Consider the following 20,428-nt stretch of genomic DNA (forward strand, 5'->3'; position numbering starts at 1 on the left):
AGGACGCGCGGGGCGGGAACGAGGCAATCGCGCCACCACGCCCTTACTCCGCGAACTCACGTATGCATCATTGCACTGTTTTTTGTTTAAATTACTTTGTGTTAACCGTAAAAGGGAACACACAGAAAGTATAAAAAATGTTTTACATTCTTAAAAGATATTACCTAGAAAAAAGACACTATTGCGTCTGTGGCATTTTTCCACGGAATCGTCTCTTAGCACTAGTACTAGGGAATCGTTTGCCCTAATGGCTTTTGTTGCCTTTTTCTATGTACGAAAGTTATTTCTTTAATTTTTCTTTAGTTGAACAGTTATTATTGGAAAAATTATTACATGAATTTGCTTTTTATATACTAAACATTTCGAAAAGTATATAATTGAAAGTATATAATGTTTTGTTTTAATTTTGTTAAAAATCCGCAGTGAACTTTGTAGCTTTTTCCGCCGTATAGAGAAATAGTTTCTTTTTTATATATAGTAAAAAGTTTCTTTTTTATTAAAAATTTAGGAAAAAAGCTTTTGGTGTATCGAGAGTGAGTGTAACGAAACTTTTTTTTGTTACTATTATTTTTTTTTTTGGTTTATTGGACGAACTGTGAGTAACTGAACGTACCCAAAATTTTGAGTACATCTCTTGAGCTGTGCTGGTGATGTATCATCACACTCTTGCAAAAGGACACGAGGGATGTCGTATATCGTCTCATAAAAGAATTTGATTTAGAATACAAAATATTAGCGTTATCATGCTAAGCTGATGTTGAAGTAGAATAGGCACCGCTCCGTCATATTGTAACTACTCATAAGCTAAACCAAGAGCCAGAAACAGCCAGAGTTTTCTCTTACCTATAATCATTATGCTATACTCGTACTTTCCCATTTAACCTTAAAGTATAAATGGGAAAGTATGTTTGTTTGTCCTTCCTTCACGCCCTAGTGCAGCAATTAATCGACATGATTTTTAGCACATACTAAGTCGAAAGAATGAAGAGTAACAAAGGCTACTTTGGTTTTGGAAAAACATAATGTTCCTAAAATACTCGTGTTTTTCGCGATTTTTGAATTTCACGCGATCGAAGCCGGGGGCAAAAGCTAGTAACTCATATAGAGGTAAGAACGGCAACCAACTATTATAGAGCTTCGGTCGCGGATACTTTAGGAGGTATCCTAATAGTTTTGAAAGTCTACCGCACCTTCGATAAAATTTAAGGTAATTTTTTTCCTCTCTCCCACTCTCTCTCTCGAATCTCGTCTCCCACTGATGGACCCTTATGATAGTTGCTCCCTATTGCTAGACAACTTATGTCAGTTACTTCCCACTGCCATACCACCTTAAAGTGTAATACTTTTGGCATTTTAGGGAATAATTAAGGGTGTCTGAGATAAGATTCCTACATTTCCGAAAGAAGTAAGAAAAATAAAGCGCTTTACATTGTATCGAAGGCTACGTAGACCTTCAAAACTGGATACCTCCTAAACGCGATCGAAATTCTATAGTTGCTGTTTGTTCATACAGGAAAACTTTCAGCTTTTATAAAATGACAAAAATCTGTTTATCGCTGGCTCTTAGATAATCAAATTGTCATAAAAGTTAACCAATATTATAATAGTCAGAGTAACTAGTCGTTAGTTATAATGTTATTTGGTAATTTAAAATAACTGGCATAAAATTACTGTTAAGTCTTATCACGTTATATGTTTTATTCTTACAAGTTGAAGAAAACCAATAGTTGCTATCAAGCAATCACAATAACTATTGGTTTTTAACCCTGAAGGGTTGAAAATTAATATTATAAAACGTTTCATATTATTAATTTAATGTATGTTTTTTTTCATATGCCTATTTATATTGTTTTTTTTTTGTTAACGTACCCAACGGGTAAAGACGGGACTGTCTGACAGGAAGGTATACTTTAATAATAATTGACGACAAAATTAAAATAAATTAAAAAATCATACAAAAAACACACATTTTTGGCTATTTTTACTGTATAATGGTACGGAACCCTTCATGCGCGAGTACAACTCGCACTTGGACGATTTTTCAAAGTGGTTGTTTTAAAAAGGAAATTCTTTGATAATGATCACTAAAAAGACACAAATGCTCGTAAGACCCCGTTGAATCCGCACAAAAAAGGCATAACGTTACTTGTGGCTGATGAGACTTTTTTCCGCCGAAAAAAGAAATAAGGGACATATCTACCCGAAATATCAAATTAAACGTCTCATTCAAAATTTCATAGCAACCGCTACGTAGTTATGCGATAATTTCATCATTAAACACACTCACAGACCGTTCCTATCCTTCTAGGATCTTGTGTGAAGCTTACAGGAAAGTGGGGTACCACTTCCCCGTAAGCTTTACACTTGCAGACCTCATTACACAAGTGGACAAAAAATTGTTTCTCTAATTAAGAACCGTAAATGTGTACCCATAGAACTCAGGCACAAAAATCGTGAAACCGTCCTTTCACAGAAAGAGGCCGCGGAGCGGAACAGAGAGGATGATCCATCCTCCGTTCCGCTCCGCCGGCGTAGGACGGGAGTGCGGAGGCGCCGCTACGCGAACCTCCAATAGCTTCCATCCCACGACGCTCCGGGTCAGGATGGGTAGGTACCCGGGCAGGTGCCCGGCTTAGCTAGTCCCGGCGCCGAGGGGAACGCTTTAGTTTGCCTAAGCGTTCCCTAACTTGGTGGAAGTCCGGTCACTTGTGAGGAAGACCGGCCGGTCGTGGAGAGAGTCCCGTGTTAGAGAGATCCAGGACATCTATCCGTATACGGCTGAAGGCAACCGCAGGTGGTTTTATTGAGGTTTAGTGGCAAAACGTCTTTTGAACCAAAAAATTGTGACGCCATCTGCAAGTTTACTTAGTAATTTCGTTTTGAACTTCGACCGCGTTCTGTGAGACTGCATGTCCGTGTTCCCGTATAAAGAGTATGACTGCAATTGATTTTTATTTCAGTAGTAAATGCCTTGACATAAATTCTGCTCATATTTTTAGGGCAATCCTTCGTTCTAACTTCTAATATATTAAAAACTTGGAATCTGATTTAAAAAAACGAAATATGATACTGAAAAGTTTCTAGGGAACGTATTCGAGTCTTAATAATATTTATTTTAATAAATATGTAGGCACAAAAAGTAAAAAATCCAATTTGGCACTTTGTCTTATGTGTTAACAGATGTTACAGAACAGTAAATTTCGGTAAATAATTGTCATTTTAAATGTTTTATCAAGTTTCGGTTTCGGTTTCGGCCGAAACTGCGAGTAAGGCCGAAAGTTCGGTTTCGGTTTCGGCTGAAAAATCAGTTTCGGTCGGACACTAAAAATAAGCTATCATTCTTCGATTTAGAGTGTTAGGAAATTCCTGTCAGGTTTATTAGATATTTCATAAAATACTGATATTCCTAGACTTTATTGATGATTGTGTTTTGCTAAATAAATTAGGATACGCGTCAATGTTGACAAATTTTTCGTAGATCAGATATCAAATGGTGACACTTTTTTAGCAGCTATTATACTTTTATGAGGCTAATGTGTTGTGTAACTAAAGTGAATATCAGAGAAATTTCCCGCCCATCAAACCCAGCCTTGTAGGTTTGCACACGACCATTCAAATAAAACGGGTCCACTATTCGCTTAATATGTAACATGGGTCCGCCATCTGTTTGTGATGTCTCTGATAGTACACACTGGCCTATATATTCAAATTAACGCTAGGTAATCGATCGAAGTGTATACCTGAGGAAGAGCGCTCCATGAGTGTGCCGTGCGCAAGCAACGTGACGCCAGTGAGCGCGTGCCGCACGCGGAACACGCGCGTCACGGGCACGCTGCTGATGTTCGACGACGTTATCACCGCCAGGGTGCAGTCCTAAAAGAGTTGAGAGTGTGAATTCTTGTTACCACTCGCCTGCGTTGTGAATTTGTGCGGAAGGGCATTCCGCACAAATTCACATTCTAAACATGTTTTACGACCGAACCCGCGGTAGGGTAGGCATTCAGTTTGTATACATTTATAGCAATTTTCTGAAGTGATAATCCACTCACCGAATGTTTAATAGCAGATGTATTTATGGAGTTTATCACAACCCAACAACAAATATTTTCTGATAATATAATATTTGTTAACCCTTAACTGGTATCGGGGGTCAAAAGTTACCCCTGGCATTCGAATTTTATATGATATCTTTACTATTTAAACATGTACACTCTTCTGATTCTGTGTAATCTCGTTACGAAGGGTAGTGCGGCGGATGACGAACGTAGGTGGCTCTACTGTTGCTAAAAGCGGAGTTACATACAGTGCTGGATAATTCAGAAACCACCCAGAAAACTATTATGACAGTCTGCAAAGTGAAACAGTTTACTATCGTAAGGAGAGGAAGGAAGTCAGCTGTTCTAGCGAAATTATCATAGGTACCACTTCGGATTTTTTAAATTCTAGAAGCAGAGAAGGTATATCGAGTACAGCAAGTGCTCATTATTGTAATGTAAAGAAAATTTTGCCAAAATCACATACAAAATAGTAAATTTTTACGAGTAGTTTTTGGTATCTGGATTTGCTCTGTCATTTTCTTATTTTTAGTCGATATCAAAAGAAATTCATGTGTTTTATTATTTCGATTATATAAGAAAACTGTATAAAAAAAGAAATAAAAGATATGTTTGTGTTTTAATATAATTAAAGCACAAACTTCAGACTCCTAAAGTAACAATCGTCTAAGTATGATCGAACATTCAGATCTTTTTTTATATAAGGAAAAAATATTATTCATTAATGTTATTGGCCATAAAAGCTTAAATTTATTTAAGTTAAAAGATTTATTTCAGTATACAAAACTAATTAATTTGAAGAAAAGCTGTTTTGATACATTTTTATTTTTTTATGTTTCATTGGAGTGGGGTCACTTTTTACCCCCGATACCAGATACGTTGCCTTTTTTAGCGAAACCAGCTAAGGGTTAAACTAATTGTTGTGTACCACAGTACACAATAATTGGGTTAACAAATATTCACACAGACGCATTCAAATAATACTGTGATTTAATCACAACCCGGCGTGAAACAGCGCTTGCTCTGTGTTTCGCCGAGTGAATGAGTTTACCGGAGGCCCAATCACCTACCCTATTTCCTTCCCTACCCTCCCCTATTCCCCCTACCCTTCCCTATTCCCTTCCCTTCCCATCCCTACCCTCGCCTATTACCCAATTCCCTCTTAAAAGGCCGGCAACGCACCTGCAGCTCTTCTGATGCTGCGTGTATCCATGGGCGACGGAAGTTGCTTTCCATCAGGTGACCCGTTTGCTCGTTTGCCCTCTTATTTCATAAAAAAGACACACACAATTAAATCACAGTATTATTTGAATGCGTTTGCGAGTGTCCGGCGCCTACTTTCACGCAGTGACTGTGCTAACGAAAGATGCAACCTGTGCTGTGGCCTGTGACTCACGCCTCGAACCACGAACAAGAGATAATGTGTTACCTTCCTGCGAATAGACGCTCGACGCGCACGCACGTATGTAGACTTCAGTAGACGTTATAACTTATACAGTATACTGTTATGCTTTACTGTTGCAATACCATACCTCGTCCATGTCCACCGAGTGCGAGTGTCCCGGCGGCGTCAGCAGCGTAAGCGCGTGCGGTCGGGGCGGCCGCAGCGGCGCTGCGTACAGGTGTCGCTCGAGCGGCGTCTCCCGCAGCCCCACGAAGTAAACTAACCCACGCGCCTCGTCCACCTGCACACACGCTGCGCTCTTATTGATCATCATCCATTCACTACACACGAGACTTTCTACCAAAATTATTATTAATCCTTGTCCAGAGAAAATGAACTCATCAGAAACCGTTACATAATGCGTAATGTGAGGACGTTATCACATAAAATGTTCGATGTCTGCCAGTACGAATTTCGACGTTAAGGACATTAAAGTAACATTCATATCAGCGCGCCTTGTACAGTGGCGGTTACGACGCTCACCACGTTCTTGATAGGGCGGAAATGTATGAAGGAGAGCGTTTCTTATTTTTCTTATAAATGGAAATGTTATTTATTTTTATATAAAATATTTAGCACTTCGTACTAGGGACTAAATAAGCAAAGATTTTTTGTATATTTATTTTCCTTAGTTCAGTGCATTTAGCTATACTGGTTCCTAATCAGACCCCATTTTTTTAAATCTTTTACGGTTATAGTAATGGTTAAAACGTATTTAAGTATGTGAAAATTTTGTATGCGGCTATAAAAATTTTATGGTGTAAAAAGAGATGAATATATTATCTTTCAGTCTAACAAATAACAATATCCTCGCAGTGTGGCTCCTAATTGTTTAAAGTGGTACCTGAACATCGCTAATATTTGTGAAAAAATGTGATAGCGTCCTTAACTTGCACGTAATTAATGCGCACTACGCGCAAGCCTCATCTAGATGAATTCGCTTTTTCTGCACGAATACCACAATTATAAGAAAAGTGTAAAGTGCATGGCTCTCTCTAGCAGCGATTAATTTTTCGTAAAAGTTTTCATCGTCATATGTAAATTCCACGTTTCCAGGTTTTATGAGCTTTTGCTGTAGGAAATAGCACGCAAACACTCTTACCCATATTTTTCTGCCCATCACCTCCCAGCCACCGGTAGTGATGGCCTCTTTGCTGATGATGCTCGGCGCTCGGGCATACGATTCGTCTTCTAATATCATCTCAGGCACAGCTTAAACAAAAGATGATACCTATTATTTGTTAAAAGCCGACGACATGAAGGAATAGCAGAGGAGAAAAGATCACGACTAAAGATGCGCTTACACGAGCAATAATTGCTCGGCGACACGAATGGACCGATCTGGAGCAATTAGTGGCGCAATATGGAGCAATTTCAATAAATTGGGCAATTTTTTTCGGCGATATTCCTTTTGACGGCGAATTGACGAATTGACTGATGGAAATTTCAGGCAATTGTATTGCGCAATATTGCTGCTGCTTGTTGTCGCAAATTGCTTGGTGTAGTCGTGACGTCATAGTTGACGAGAATTACTGGAATTGAGCTTTTAGTTGGCGGTATAAGCATACATTAACATTGAATTGACATAATCCGACTGTTATAATTTTGCTACGTTAAAGTTGCCAGTTATAACAATATTAGGCAATGTTGTTGTGAGCCTTTAACAGACCATACGCACTCTAAAGAAACCAAATTTAAAGTGCTAACCCTTAACGAGTAGCGTTGTATATGGCCGGAGTCAAAACAGAATCTGTAATATTACATTGATTCGTATATTTAGTTACGAACATATAGTTCCATCTAGCGTCAAACCAGCGAAACTTATTGAGGGAACACCGATAACATAAATCCCCTACTCAATACTAGATGGCGTGAGGTGCGCAAGTACATACTCGAACCTTCTAGAAAATTCCAACACTTGTTTACCTATTTATTTGTTTACGTGTTTACTAGTTTACGTTAATTGTGTACATTCGGGAAGAATTGTTCTCGAACAGTCTAGGGCTCGCCTCGACCCACATAAATAGTCGCAGGAGGACGGGCCGTAGTTCAGTTCGATACGAGCTATCATCAAGGCGACTTCGGAGTGAAAACAAGTGATCAATAGTGAGTGAACCAGTGAAACCTACGACTCGGCTACGACCTAGGACAGTGATAGTGCTTAGTGTTTGGACTTAGTGATTTGTGTGAGCTAGTGTTAGTGAATAAAGTCTTCAAGAGAGTCACCAGGTCTTACTCTCCAGATCCTCGAACCCTAGCACGTAATAATATATTAGACTAAAGATACTTGTTAAAAATCTCCTTTGTTACGAATTGAATAGTGGAATTTTAAGGCCCCGTAGTACGTAAAATTAGCAGGTTGATGTCTGTCAGTACGAATATCGACGTTAAGGACATTAAAATAACATTCATATCAGCGCGCCTTGTACAGTGGCGGTTACGTGCTCGCCGCGTGCCTTGAAAGTAAAAAATAGGTGTAAAAACCTTTTGTAATGTTTTTAGTATTATACAAATCAAATATATCAAATCGTTTACGTTAGGTTACGACACATATACTACATTTTTTGTTTTTTCTAGAAAGTGTGTAATTTAGCCATAAAATGAAATAATTATGAAAAACATCAAAGATTACTGTTATACCGAACAGTAATCTTTGAGATTTTTTTCTATCGAGCAGAATTTTTCAAATTGTGTACTGATATACCTTTGCGTATAAGAAATTTTCTCAATTTTAAAACGGCAGTGAATGCGCGCAGGCAAGCGTCGCCTTTCCAGCGTAAACACACTCATTGTTTTTTTTTACACCCGTTATTTTGCCGTTTTGTCTATTAGTTGTTAGAAGTTGGTAACAAGTTTTTTTTTTTTCAGGTTGTTTTTGACAATACGCGAAACGTATGCCACCGATGTTGGCAAAGGGCTGAAAATGCCATTAGACCGCCTCCTATTCAAGAAGTAGCTGTAGCACCAGTACAACAGGATTCAAGAGCACCAAACACATTTGTAATACACACCAAAGGCATTGTATATTCAATAACTGTCAAAACCGAACCCGTCATAGGATCCCGAATGTTATTAAGATACACACGTTTTGTGAGTATAGGCTTTACATGCCTGACGGTTCAAGAGTATGTCAAGAACACCTCGAAAATAATAACTGGGCCACAGTATAGCAATATGACATATCCCTACAGTAGTGAAACGAATGTACTTGCGCAGAGCAACGGAGGGGTACCCGCGGGGAAGCGGGCGGCGCGGGCCCGCGTACACAAACTCGCGGAGTTTGTGTACCTGCGCCCACAGGGGTGACGTTGGCGCGTTGTTACGAATTTTGTGTTGTAAAACGATAACTTATCTTATAAACAATGGGATATTATAATAAATGTTCAGTGTACGGATGTAAATCTGATTCAAAAAACAAAAAGGATTTAAATTTTCATAAATATCGGCTCACAGTTTACACTAATATTGTGTTGGCCTTGTCGGCATGTATTTGCATCTCTGTTTTATTGTTTACGTTGTAAGAAGTGTAACAAGGAGAGAAACAATATAGAATAAATTAAAAATCTGTCAAATACCATGTTACATACTAATTAGTACCAGGTACACATATCAAGTGTAACAACAAGCGCCCTTACCGCGCACGTAATAAGAGTTTTGAAGTGCTTCTGTTACACCTGACGTGTGATTAATTATTGGATATTTTATATATTCGAAATTTCGAATGCGTCTTCATTATTTTAATCCTTCGATCGTGATTCGTGGATCCTTGGAAATCTATTGTTATTCTATTGTATCTCGCTCACCGGTGAGCTTATGGGGCTTGATGGGTAAATATTTTTTATTAAATAGAGAACTAAAATCATCTAAAAATAAAGTTTCACGTAAATATCTGGCAGTACGACATACTCGTAATATGTACGATTCATCTACCGGCTCAAAATTTCCTTTCCACTCCGGTCAAGACCTTGCTGGTCCATTCCCTTATCTTTCCTATAATTAACTATGGTGACCTGTGCTGTTTAGATCTTAATACCGACAAACTCGATAAACTCGATCGATTGTTTAATAATTGCCTCCGATTCATATTCAACCTTCGAAAATACGATTATGGTTCATTGTATCGCTCCAAGCTACACTGGTTACCAGTACGTCAGCGCCGCTCTGTGCAGGCACTGTGTGTGCTATATTTACTGCTGCATCATCCCCATACTCCCGAATATCTCGCCCCTCACTTTCAATACCGTTGCAGCAGGCACGATAAAAACCTCCGATCCACTTCAAATCAGCTTTTAAGTTGCCCTTCTTACAAGTCAAGTTACGTCCACTCTTCTTTTAATATCCAGGCTATTCTCCTCTGGAACGCTCTTCCTCCGGAAATCAGGATGTCAAAAACCAGAGATAATTTTAAGCGCAGGGTACGTGAGTTTTACTTGAAACAGTTGGCAGACTCTTAGTTCCTTTTCATAATTTATGGCATAAATTAATATTTATAATATTTTAGCATCATCATTGATCAACTATATATTATTATAATATAGTTATTATATAATAATAGATTGGTTTTATTTATATATAATTTTATGTGTGATAATAATATGTATAGTATAATATTATACAATATATATTTTATAAGTATAATATATATTTATTATTTTCTACTGGCACCTGTACAACTTTGTCCTTGTATCGCCCAAAGGTAGATAATGCCATACGGCATTAAGTCCACCTTTGTACCTATATGTGCATAAAGTTTTTAAAATAAATAAATATGTAAATATAACACGCTGATTAAACAGATTAAATGATAACATTTGCATTACAAGCACAATATTTTATTTTTATTTTATTTCCCGTTTCGTGGCAACCCTGGCATATCTGCTCGGTACCTGTCATCGGTGGCCGCATCGTGCGACGTCAAAGGCGTTTCGTTACCGTAGGGACTAATATTGCTAAGCTGTGACTGGGCTGAACTTCCACAGAATTGTCACGTTACTGATGATTTTAATGCAGCGCAGTTTGGTGACATTTGTGACATGTTGAGAAATGCCGTACAACGTGGTTCCAGATTGATACACCCAATATTCCTCATAATTACGTCGAAACGAAAAGATTGAACAACAGAAGAGCAGACTTTGTGCGACTAGAAGCAAATGATGTACAATTCCCACAATACACCGAAGAACAAGTTATTTTGTTGGCATTACGTACCTACCAAATGAAGATTGCAAGATCGTACTGCAGTGAACACCTTCAAAATGGAGTGAACACTATCGAAATATACAGACAAAATGCCTTGGAAGACTTGCCTGATTTTGGTTTAAACGAAGACTCATGGCTCATGCGAGGCCGTATCCAATCACGACACATTCGAGCAACAAGATACTATTGTTATATTTTGATAAATAATAATGATAATTGTATTTCACAGTATTATTGTACATGTCTGACCGGACGGCGCACTGTAGGTACCTGTGCTCACATCATATCTATCGTGTGGTACGGTACTTAGGATACGTCAGGCATGAGGGATTCGTAACCCCTGCCTTGTTCCTCAACGATTTGTTGGTAGACGATGAATGATTCATCATCATCATTTCATCATCTGATCTTCTAAACCCCATATGTTATTTTCTTCTTCTAAGTTTTCCTTTCATTTTTCTAATGGAAAATCCACATTAACTTGATATATATACATATATATACATACATAAATTAGAACCAAAGACTTTCATAGCTATACCGTTTAGTGATTCTAAAACTTGTGAAGTAAATCTAATAAGACCTGAGTAAAATATTCAAGATCTGGACGATAAGCAATTTGATAAATTATATTCATTATTACAAAGCTACCGTGATTGATTCGCCACTTGTCTGAATGAGTTAGGTTGTGCTACTAACGTAGAAAAGAGCATTGAGCTAACGTATAATAAACCAATTGTTTACCGTCCGTACAGATTATCGCATTTCGAACGTGAACAGGTTCGCGAGACTATTAATGATTTACTTCAGAATGATATAATTCAAGAATCTAAATCCGATCACGCAAGTGCGCATTTAATGGTAAAGAAAAAGACAGGGGAAAATCGTCTCTGTCTAGATTTTCGCGCATTAAATAGTAAAACTTTAAAAGATCGGTTCCCGTTACCAATAATTGATGATCAAATTTCAAATCTTAGCGGCAGTAGATATTTCACTACTCTTGATCTTGCATCCGGGTGATAAAAGAGAAAAGAAAAAGAAAAGTTAAAAGAATTCTTGAGAAAGTTACCTGCCCAAGAGAATCACCATAACAGACAGAAAAGCAACAAAACGAATATTTAACATCTGAAGTAAATGCTGCCAAACTTCTTAAAATGTATAACCTATCTGTAAGCAGAGAGCTAAGAGTTTCCCGCACAATGTTTCACAGTATTTTTATGCAGTAGTAATATAACACTATTCTCAGAGGCTGAAGAGACAACATTCCTGAAATATATCGAAACCATGGGAGAATGGGGATTTCCATTAGATTGATTAGATTTGAGGGTATTTGCACAAAAATACTTAAATAAAATTGGCAGAACTGTCTATACATTAAAAGATAATTTACCAGGCCGAGATTGGGCAGCTTGCTTGTTACAAAGATATAAAAACGGAATTTCACATAGATATGCAGCTAACATATCATCTGTTAGAGCAGCTTTAAACAGTGAAGCTATTGACACTTTTAGAAACCATCGAAAATATTGAACCTGATTGCATCATCAACTATGAATAGACCAATTTAACAGATGACCCAGGTTCAAAAAAGTATATTTATAAGCGAGGTTGCAAACACCCAGAAAGGGTTATTTAATAGCTCTAAATCTGCAATTAGCATAATGTTTTCTGGCACAGCTTCGGGAATCCTTTTACCAACTTATGTTGTGTACAAAGCGGAACACCTGTATAACACATGGGTTTTAGGAAGTCCCAAAGACACACGATACAATAAATCTAAAAGCGGATCGTTTAACTCAATATGTTTTGAAGATTGGTTCCAGTCGGTTATCCTTTCGTATGTTAAGACTAAGCAAGGACAAAAGGTTCTATTAATTGGAGATAATATTCTATCATCACACTTTTCCGAAAAAGTTTTGGCGGGTTGTAAAAGTTATAACATCGTCTTTGTATGCTTGCCACCAAAATCTACTCATGTGTTGCAGCCTTTAGATGTGACTTTTTTGGTCCACTAAAACATTATTGGAGAACAATATTAACCTTAAAAAATATATATTTAGCAGATTGTTAGAAAAGCTACACTCACAAAATCTTAAGGCTGGGTGGGCTGGGTTATATATTAAAAAACAAGAAAAAGAGGCGATATGTTGACACTTCGTCTTCAGATAGCGAGGTAGAAATGAGTGTCCACAGTGATTCCGATCTTTTGGATGTTAGCGACGAAATGTTGCTGAATTTCAATCAAACCGCAATAGGATGCTATGAAGAAATCCAGAAAAGCTCAGTTTTAAATCTACATAATCCGTCACTAGAACGGGAGATCCAACGAGCTGATGAGACCCAAAACGAATCTATTCCAGGACCGAGTACAGATGTTCAAGAACAGGAAATAGTTGATTATGAAATAGGTGTCTCAATCTTAGTAAGGTATATTTTAAAGAAAAAGGTAGAATATTATGTAGGACATATTCTCAGAAAAAATGGACCTAATTACAGGGTTTCTTTTCTTCGAAAGTCTGGTAGGATAGAAAAGATTAAATTAACAAAAGCTAAAAAGGAGGACGTAGATGTAGTAACAGTTGATATGATCTTTAAACTTGTAGAGTTGATATCGATAAATGAACAGGAAACGGAATATATATTTTTAAACGATGAAGATTACTTTGATTATTGAGTCTGACTAGTTGTTTAGAAATAAAGTTATAATAGCTAAACAGGTAGTGATTAAGAGCAGACTGATTAAGAGTTAATTTTTGTTAAAATATTATTTTTGCTAAGAGATTTGTTTTGTTCTGAATGTTCTTTTAATACATGTTTTTAATGATTCTATACCGATAATAAGTAGGATACACAAATATTGGTTAATAGGAACCCTGGAAGGACTTAAGAGCATACGAGGGCTGCTATTTATGTATCCGGAACTGGCCACTTACAAGAACAATATTTAAAAAGTAATTACAACATTTAAAAATAGAACTCTTTGGTTGAAGAATACATTTTGTTTCATGTGACTGTCAATTATTTTTCCATTGTGGCGTCATTTTGAAAATTGCGTGTCTTCATTTGCCATGGATTTAACGCGTGAACATTTTCGTGCAATGATTTACTACGATTTTCGGCGTGGGCTAAATCAACAACAGTGCTTTATTCAACTCACCGCAACTTTTGGGGATGAAGCACCATCAAAAACCACTGTTTATCACTGGTACAGTGAGTTTAATCGTGGGCGGTCTATGCTCACGGATGAAAATAAAGAAGGTCGCCCAAAAACAGCTGTTGTCCCACAAAATATAGATGCTGTGCGGGAAATAATAATGCGTGATCGTCATGTTACATATCGCGAGATAGAGGCGCCCTTAAGCATAAGTATGACGAGCATACATAAGATATTACACGAACATTTGGCTGTAAAAAAAATATGTTCGCGTTGGATTCCGCACAACTTGACAATCGATCAAAAACGGGCTCGTGTCGATTGGTGCAAAAAAATGATAAAAAAATACAACCGTGGTACGTCAAAAGCCATTTATAATATCTACACAGGTGATGAATCTTGGATCTATGCATATGACCCCGAAACTAAACAACAGTCAACGGTGTGTGTGTTCTAAGATCAGCCGAAACCAACAAAAGTTACTCGTGCAAAAAGTACTTTGAAGCAAATGGTCGCCTGTTTTTTTGGAATTAATGGACATGTGGCTACAGTGCCATTAGAGAATCGTAAAACGGTTAATTCTGAATGGTATACGACCATTTGTTTACCAGAAGTCTTTGAAGAAATAAGAAAGGACAACCGACAACGCAGAATCATATTACATCACGACAATGCTAGCTGTCACACCTCAGCTGAAACAACTCAATTTTTGGAGGGTCAAAAGATCGAATTGACTGGTCATCCGCCGTACAGCCCTGATTTGGCACCTAACGATTTCTTTTTATTTCCATACGCGAAGAACAAATTACGTGGTCAACGTTTTTCGAGCCGCGAAGAGGCTGTTGATGCGTTCAAAATGCACGTTTTGGAGATACCTCAATCAGAATGGAAAAAGTGCTATGAAAATTGGTTCCAGCGTATGCAAAAGTGTGTCGATCATCGCGGCGAATATTTTGAAAAGCAATAAAACCATATTAAATGATATATGTTTATTTCTTTTTTTAATTCCGGATACATAAATAGCAGCCCTCGTATTGATTAGTACCTAGGCAGGTTATTATACATATTGATAGAAATTAAGATATACTTAGCTATGTTTGATAAAAAATTTGTTCAAAAGTAATTTAATATGGAACTCTAATAAATCTATTTTATCTTAAAGTGCTTTTATTTTCGAAAAATCCTAAATTTAATTGTAGATTCAATTCAAATCCATATTTTATTTTATGTTTTTGTTTCCCAAATAGTGCAATATGTTTAATTCAGTTATTTAGCTAAAAACCATGATTTAACTATGAAATCTGAAAGCTATCCAAAATAGCCCAATTCAAGCGATATTTGGGACTAGGTTTATTTTTTCTTTTTACTGGCCACTTTAATTTAAATGTCAAAATGCTAACTTCATACGCAAAAACACGCGCTCAGGAATCCATTTGTAATTTTTGCAAGAATCTACCCGAACAAATAAATGAAATATAAACCAAAATAGTGTAAATGTGTCCTAAATAGCCCCACTTTACGGTACCTACTATTTATTGTAACTAGCTATGAATGTTTCCTTGCACAAATAAACGTTTTCTTTCTTTCTTAAAGATACTTAATTGTTAAAAATCTCCTTTGTTACGAATTAAATAGGTGTGGAATTTTAAGCACTGTATTTACGATTATCACTATAACGAAAGGTAAATAATCTTATTGAAACTGAATAATTAAAGTAAGATTGCTAATAATTCTGTATAATATTATTATGTAATCATAAGGCCTGTTTTATAATTTATAATATTGTATTTAATACTTTACTTTTACGAAATTAACCTTCCGTAGAAGGGTAAAGCCAAAATTTTATCACTAGTAACATAAAAGTAACAGAATAGTAACGTTAATACTTTTACGTTACCGTAACGTAAAAGTAACGTAAAAGTGTTATAAGGCTGCATGTACATTTATAAGATTACGAAAATGGCAGACTATTGCTATAAGTTAAAATAAAACTAAGTAGAATGTATGTGAACCGATTTTCAAATTTTTTCTATTGGTGTTTAGGTTATCATCCGAATTTGGTACCATATTCATAAAAGTGGTGACCTGATGAAGGGATCCATAAGTAAGGAGTGTCGACGTTGTTTTAAGAACGGAAAGCATAATATTCTACTATGCAAATTATATTCATCATCATCATCACTACCATAAACCATTTTGACCCTATTATTGGTACTTTTCATATTATTATGTCACTTAAACCGCGGGTAGCATCGCGAGGCACAGCTAGTATATTATATTAGTAGGATGTAATGTTATTTTATATGTGTAAGGTTCTGAACTTTTTTGTTCTAGATAATATGTATTTTTTTTAATCCCTCTTCACTTTCTATAAAATTCACCCTTTGCCACTGGTATACACCTACCTTAATAATGATTTTACGTTACGTAACATAAACTTTTGAAAGGGTAACATAAGAGTAACAGAAAAAGCTTCTGTTTACAGGCTTAACCATAATTTATAACAAAATGCGAAGGAATTGTTAGCTGCAGCTATGTTCGCACAAATCTTACGTTCTCAAATGTCAATCTTACATAAACAAGTAGAAAAATAACTTGGAACATACCTTGTAAATCACAGGTACAAGTTGAATAGTTTTTATCACTAAAACACGCCGCCGATTCACTTGTGACACACATGACAAACAAAACAAAATTATTGACAGCTAGAATTCTGAGAGCGACAGATGCTATACGTTTTGTTAGTGTAAATAAAATAATAACTACTACGATTCGCTCAGAAATGTTATATAAATTTAGTAATGTAAATAGGGTAACGTAAAAGCGCGAGAATCAAGGACAACATTATAAAACCTAAAAAAATGCTAATTTACTTTGAATCTCATAGTTTATGTAACAAAATCGTCATTCCAGTAACCTCACACTAAATTATGAATCAGAAAGTTAAGTATTAATGCTATAGAAATTTCACTAGGGTACTCGACATACTTGGGTAGCAAAAAATCTTTTTGTATGAAATTTTTTGTTGTTGGTAATTTGTCTTTAAATTTTTATCAACAAAATAAACGTATACGTTTGAAATTGATATTTACGTAACTAGTAAATACATAGATGTAACAATCGAAAACAAAAACTCGTCATATTACTCATATGGTTTCTTTATTTATCACTAGACGCAAATAAAAATGTAAAAGTGTAACAAAATTTTGGCCTTACCCAGAAGTTTCTAGAAATTTCAGGAATAAATAATATGCTATTCAAAATAACTGATCAACTTTTTTATAACGATATTGTTAGATTTAGAATCTGTCCTTAGTGAAATTTGTTGCAAAATTAGTATCACAAATACTACTACAAATTATTGTACTAGTTTTTAATACATAATTTGTCATTAATTGTAAGAAAAAATTGTCGCCAAATTGTATGATAGCTCTTGGTTAAAAGAAACCTAGCGTTGTTAGCGGGATTCTTTCCACTGCTAAGCTATCGAAGAGGTTCAACTTGTTACAAAACTGGTATCTGTGTCTACTCGTAATAACTTGATGTACAACTTGTGTAACAATAAAAAAAAAGTAAAATACTGAAGTCGTTTTTCTTATCACGACCAAAATCTAAATGACGCAGATCCGTCAACTGCCTATGAATCAATTAGCTGGGTGGTACTTACTTGTAGCCCGCTTGACGAGCGCGCAGGTCACGAGGTAGAGGTGAAGATGGCCAGTGTCTTCGGACGCCCAAATGAACGACACCTCGCCGGAGCTGCTCGGCAGCCAGTGTAATATGTCGTGTACGTTAATCCACGCGTCCGGCGCCGTCTCCGACACCAACACCATGATTTGCTGAGAAAAAAAATAGATGGGTCAGGTCGCGAATTTTGTCACATTTTTTTTTTCGAGTCTTTTGTAGTTTTTGTTAACTAAACAATAAGTAAATCTAGTTTTTGTTGATGTACCCGATAAATTGGTGAATTAAGGCCCTGTGTTCCCAGAAACAAACGACTTTAAGATTTAAAAGTGACCGTAGACATAAAAATATAGTAATTTAAATTCTGAAAAAAAAAATTTGTTAGTTAAGGATCCAACACAGTGGAATTTATATATCATTACACATCATGAACTTCACTCGATAGAAAAAATCCCAAAGTTACCTCTTCTTTTATCGAAATTGCCTTAATGTTCAAATTATTTGGAATTTTCAGGTAATTTTTGTACTGAATTAAATACAAAAAATATATATCTACGGAATTTCGTTTTTTTGACTCGATTTAATTGATGTATAAAATAACGAAGATGAAAAAACTGGTGCAAAGTCTGTGAATGAAAGCGTACCAGCCGAGCCTTTGCGCCTGCAATCGAGTCAAATTATTATTTTTAACAAAAAATTAAAAACTACCTTCAAGGTAAAAACAATAATAACATCCTTATAATATGAACTAAAAAGTATTAAATAATTTTCCCTACCTAATAGTGCCTTTTTCCGAATTCGGCTAAACCTCAACTATTTCAATCAACTGTACTCAATCTACATAATTTTGAAGTCGGTACCAGATAGCTGAATCTTCAGTTCTCTGACAGAATATTTGAAACTTTTGGAACTGGCATCGACTTCAAAATTATTATAAATGAAGATCGAGTACAGAAATAGTTGAGGTTTATCCGAATTCAGAAAAAGGCACTATTAGATAAGAAAAATTATTTAATACTTTTTAGCTAATATTATAAGGATGTTATTATTGTTTTTACCTTGGAAGTCGGTTTTAATTTTTTGTTAAAAATAATAATTTCACTCTTTTTAGTTACCTAGTAAACCATCGCGTATATTTAATATTCTACAAATCGTTAAGAGTCCCACGTGCTCACAAATATCAGGTAGATCATTTTAAACAATACATTTAAAAAAATCGAAGTGTACAGTAAACACGTGCTAAGTAATTTAACAATTTAATAATTGTTTAAACTTGCATAGGAATTCGATCTGTATCAAAATCGTGTTAATAAATAAAAATACATTAAAATAACGAAGTATTTTTACTCATAAATGCGATTGTGTTTCTTATTCCTATTACGATGTAGATTAGCTATGTCCACACTATGCACTTTCATCTACAATTTTCGTTATCTTCTTTAATTCAACTTCGTTTTGGCGCATTCAATAATTGAATGCGTCAAAAAACGCAACGCCAACATTGTTTTTTGTTCATTTGAAATGTCTGTCAGCTTATTGTAACATGTGCGACGAAAACATTTTACTGGATGGAATATGTGCGCCTTATTTGGTCATAAGAAATTCCAGAAAAAAAAAACAAAGCGAAAGTTTTGGATACGGTCACAGGGCATGCGTCACGGGCATGCCTGCGCGCGTGCGCTGTTGACTGCGCTATGATGCATACCTTAATGAACAAAAAATGCACAGTGTGGACATAGCTATTGTTTTCCTATGTAAGTATTTTCATACTAAGGGTTCTTTAGAATCTCAGAAGTTATGTCAAATGTGTGCCTTACGCTCTGGTAACAAGGTTGAATTTGTTACTTATGTTCAATTTTGTGGTACATAAGTCGCTTTATAGAACTTATTTTGGTATTTATATTTAAACAACATTATATTTTTGTTAAAATCGCTATGTATCTATATAAGTACTTACCAAATAAATAAGGACATAACGTGATGACTGATGATATAATTATGGTGTTGTGTTGGCATATATCGTATCCATATACAATCATGTGAGTTGTGACTTTGGAGACCCTAACGTGGCAATGATGAATGTAATTTGCATAGTATATGCTTTCAGTTCTTAAAACATCGCCTAAACCCCCAAACTTGTGTCTGGGTCAATCATCCCAGCTGTTTTAGGTCTCAAAATACAGAAAATTAAAATATTTCTTAAAAAACTAATTTACGTTTAGATTGATACATTCCTAAATTATTATAATGCACAGTCGATTTTGATAATTAGCATTAAATTTACAGAAATAATGGTAACTCTGTATACTTTTTCTCGCCACCCATATAAAACGGAGCTGTCATCAGAGAGAAGTAACGTTATTTACTGTTGCATGCTAAAAATAATTTAATAAAGTTTCTTACTCTAATTAATCTTACTCTATTATATTTTTAAAAATTCTGAAAGTTCTGTCCCTAAATTATTACATTTCAATGCGTATGCTGAGTTACAGTGCCAAAAATACTGGAAAAGGTACGGTAGATGTCGCTAGCTGTCGCGAATAGAATCCCGTATCGCCCTAGTCTTTGTCGGCGCGGCGGCGTGTCTTTGACGTGAGCCGAACGCCGCCAGTTGCCGGTCATCTCTCCGCGGAGCGCGTGTGTGTTTATTCGGTGTCAACGGAGTGCCCGGATTATTACGATAAAGAGGTAAATATTACTATATAATCAAATTTATTTCGAAGGTCGTTGAGTTTTACTTTTAAATTGTCGGGATAAATTTACCATGTGATGCGACAATTATATTTTATAGGGTGTTACTTAAAAAATATCTACTGAGTTACTTGTATGCTGCGTTACTGATATGGTAACTCTAAAGACAATTTTGGTAACTCTTGAGACATTAAATGAAAT

The 20,428-nt window shown here is 35.9% G+C and overlaps 1 protein-coding gene across 2 annotated transcripts in view; it reads right to left on the reverse strand.

Moving 5' to 3' along the window:
- The window catches only part of LOC121725368 (dipeptidyl peptidase 9), a 139,270-nt gene that overhangs the window by 68,158 nt on the left and 50,684 nt on the right, over window positions 1–20,428 (reverse strand). For both annotated transcript variants that reach the window (XM_042112261.1, XM_042112260.1), the window contains exons 9-12: window positions 17,520–17,691; window positions 6,602–6,711; window positions 5,588–5,740; window positions 3,741–3,873 (exon numbers count right to left, since the gene is read on the reverse strand). In XM_042112261.1, the coding sequence (XP_041968195.1) occupies window positions 3,741–3,873; window positions 5,588–5,740; window positions 6,602–6,711; window positions 17,520–17,691 (568 nt within the window). The remainder of the gene's footprint in view (window positions 1–3,740; window positions 3,874–5,587; window positions 5,741–6,601; window positions 6,712–17,519; window positions 17,692–20,428) is intronic.

Source organism: Aricia agestis, chromosome 3 (assembly GCF_905147365.1).
Source record: "Aricia agestis chromosome 3, ilAriAges1.1, whole genome shotgun sequence".
NCBI lineage: Eukaryota > Metazoa > Arthropoda > Insecta > Lepidoptera > Lycaenidae > Aricia > Aricia agestis.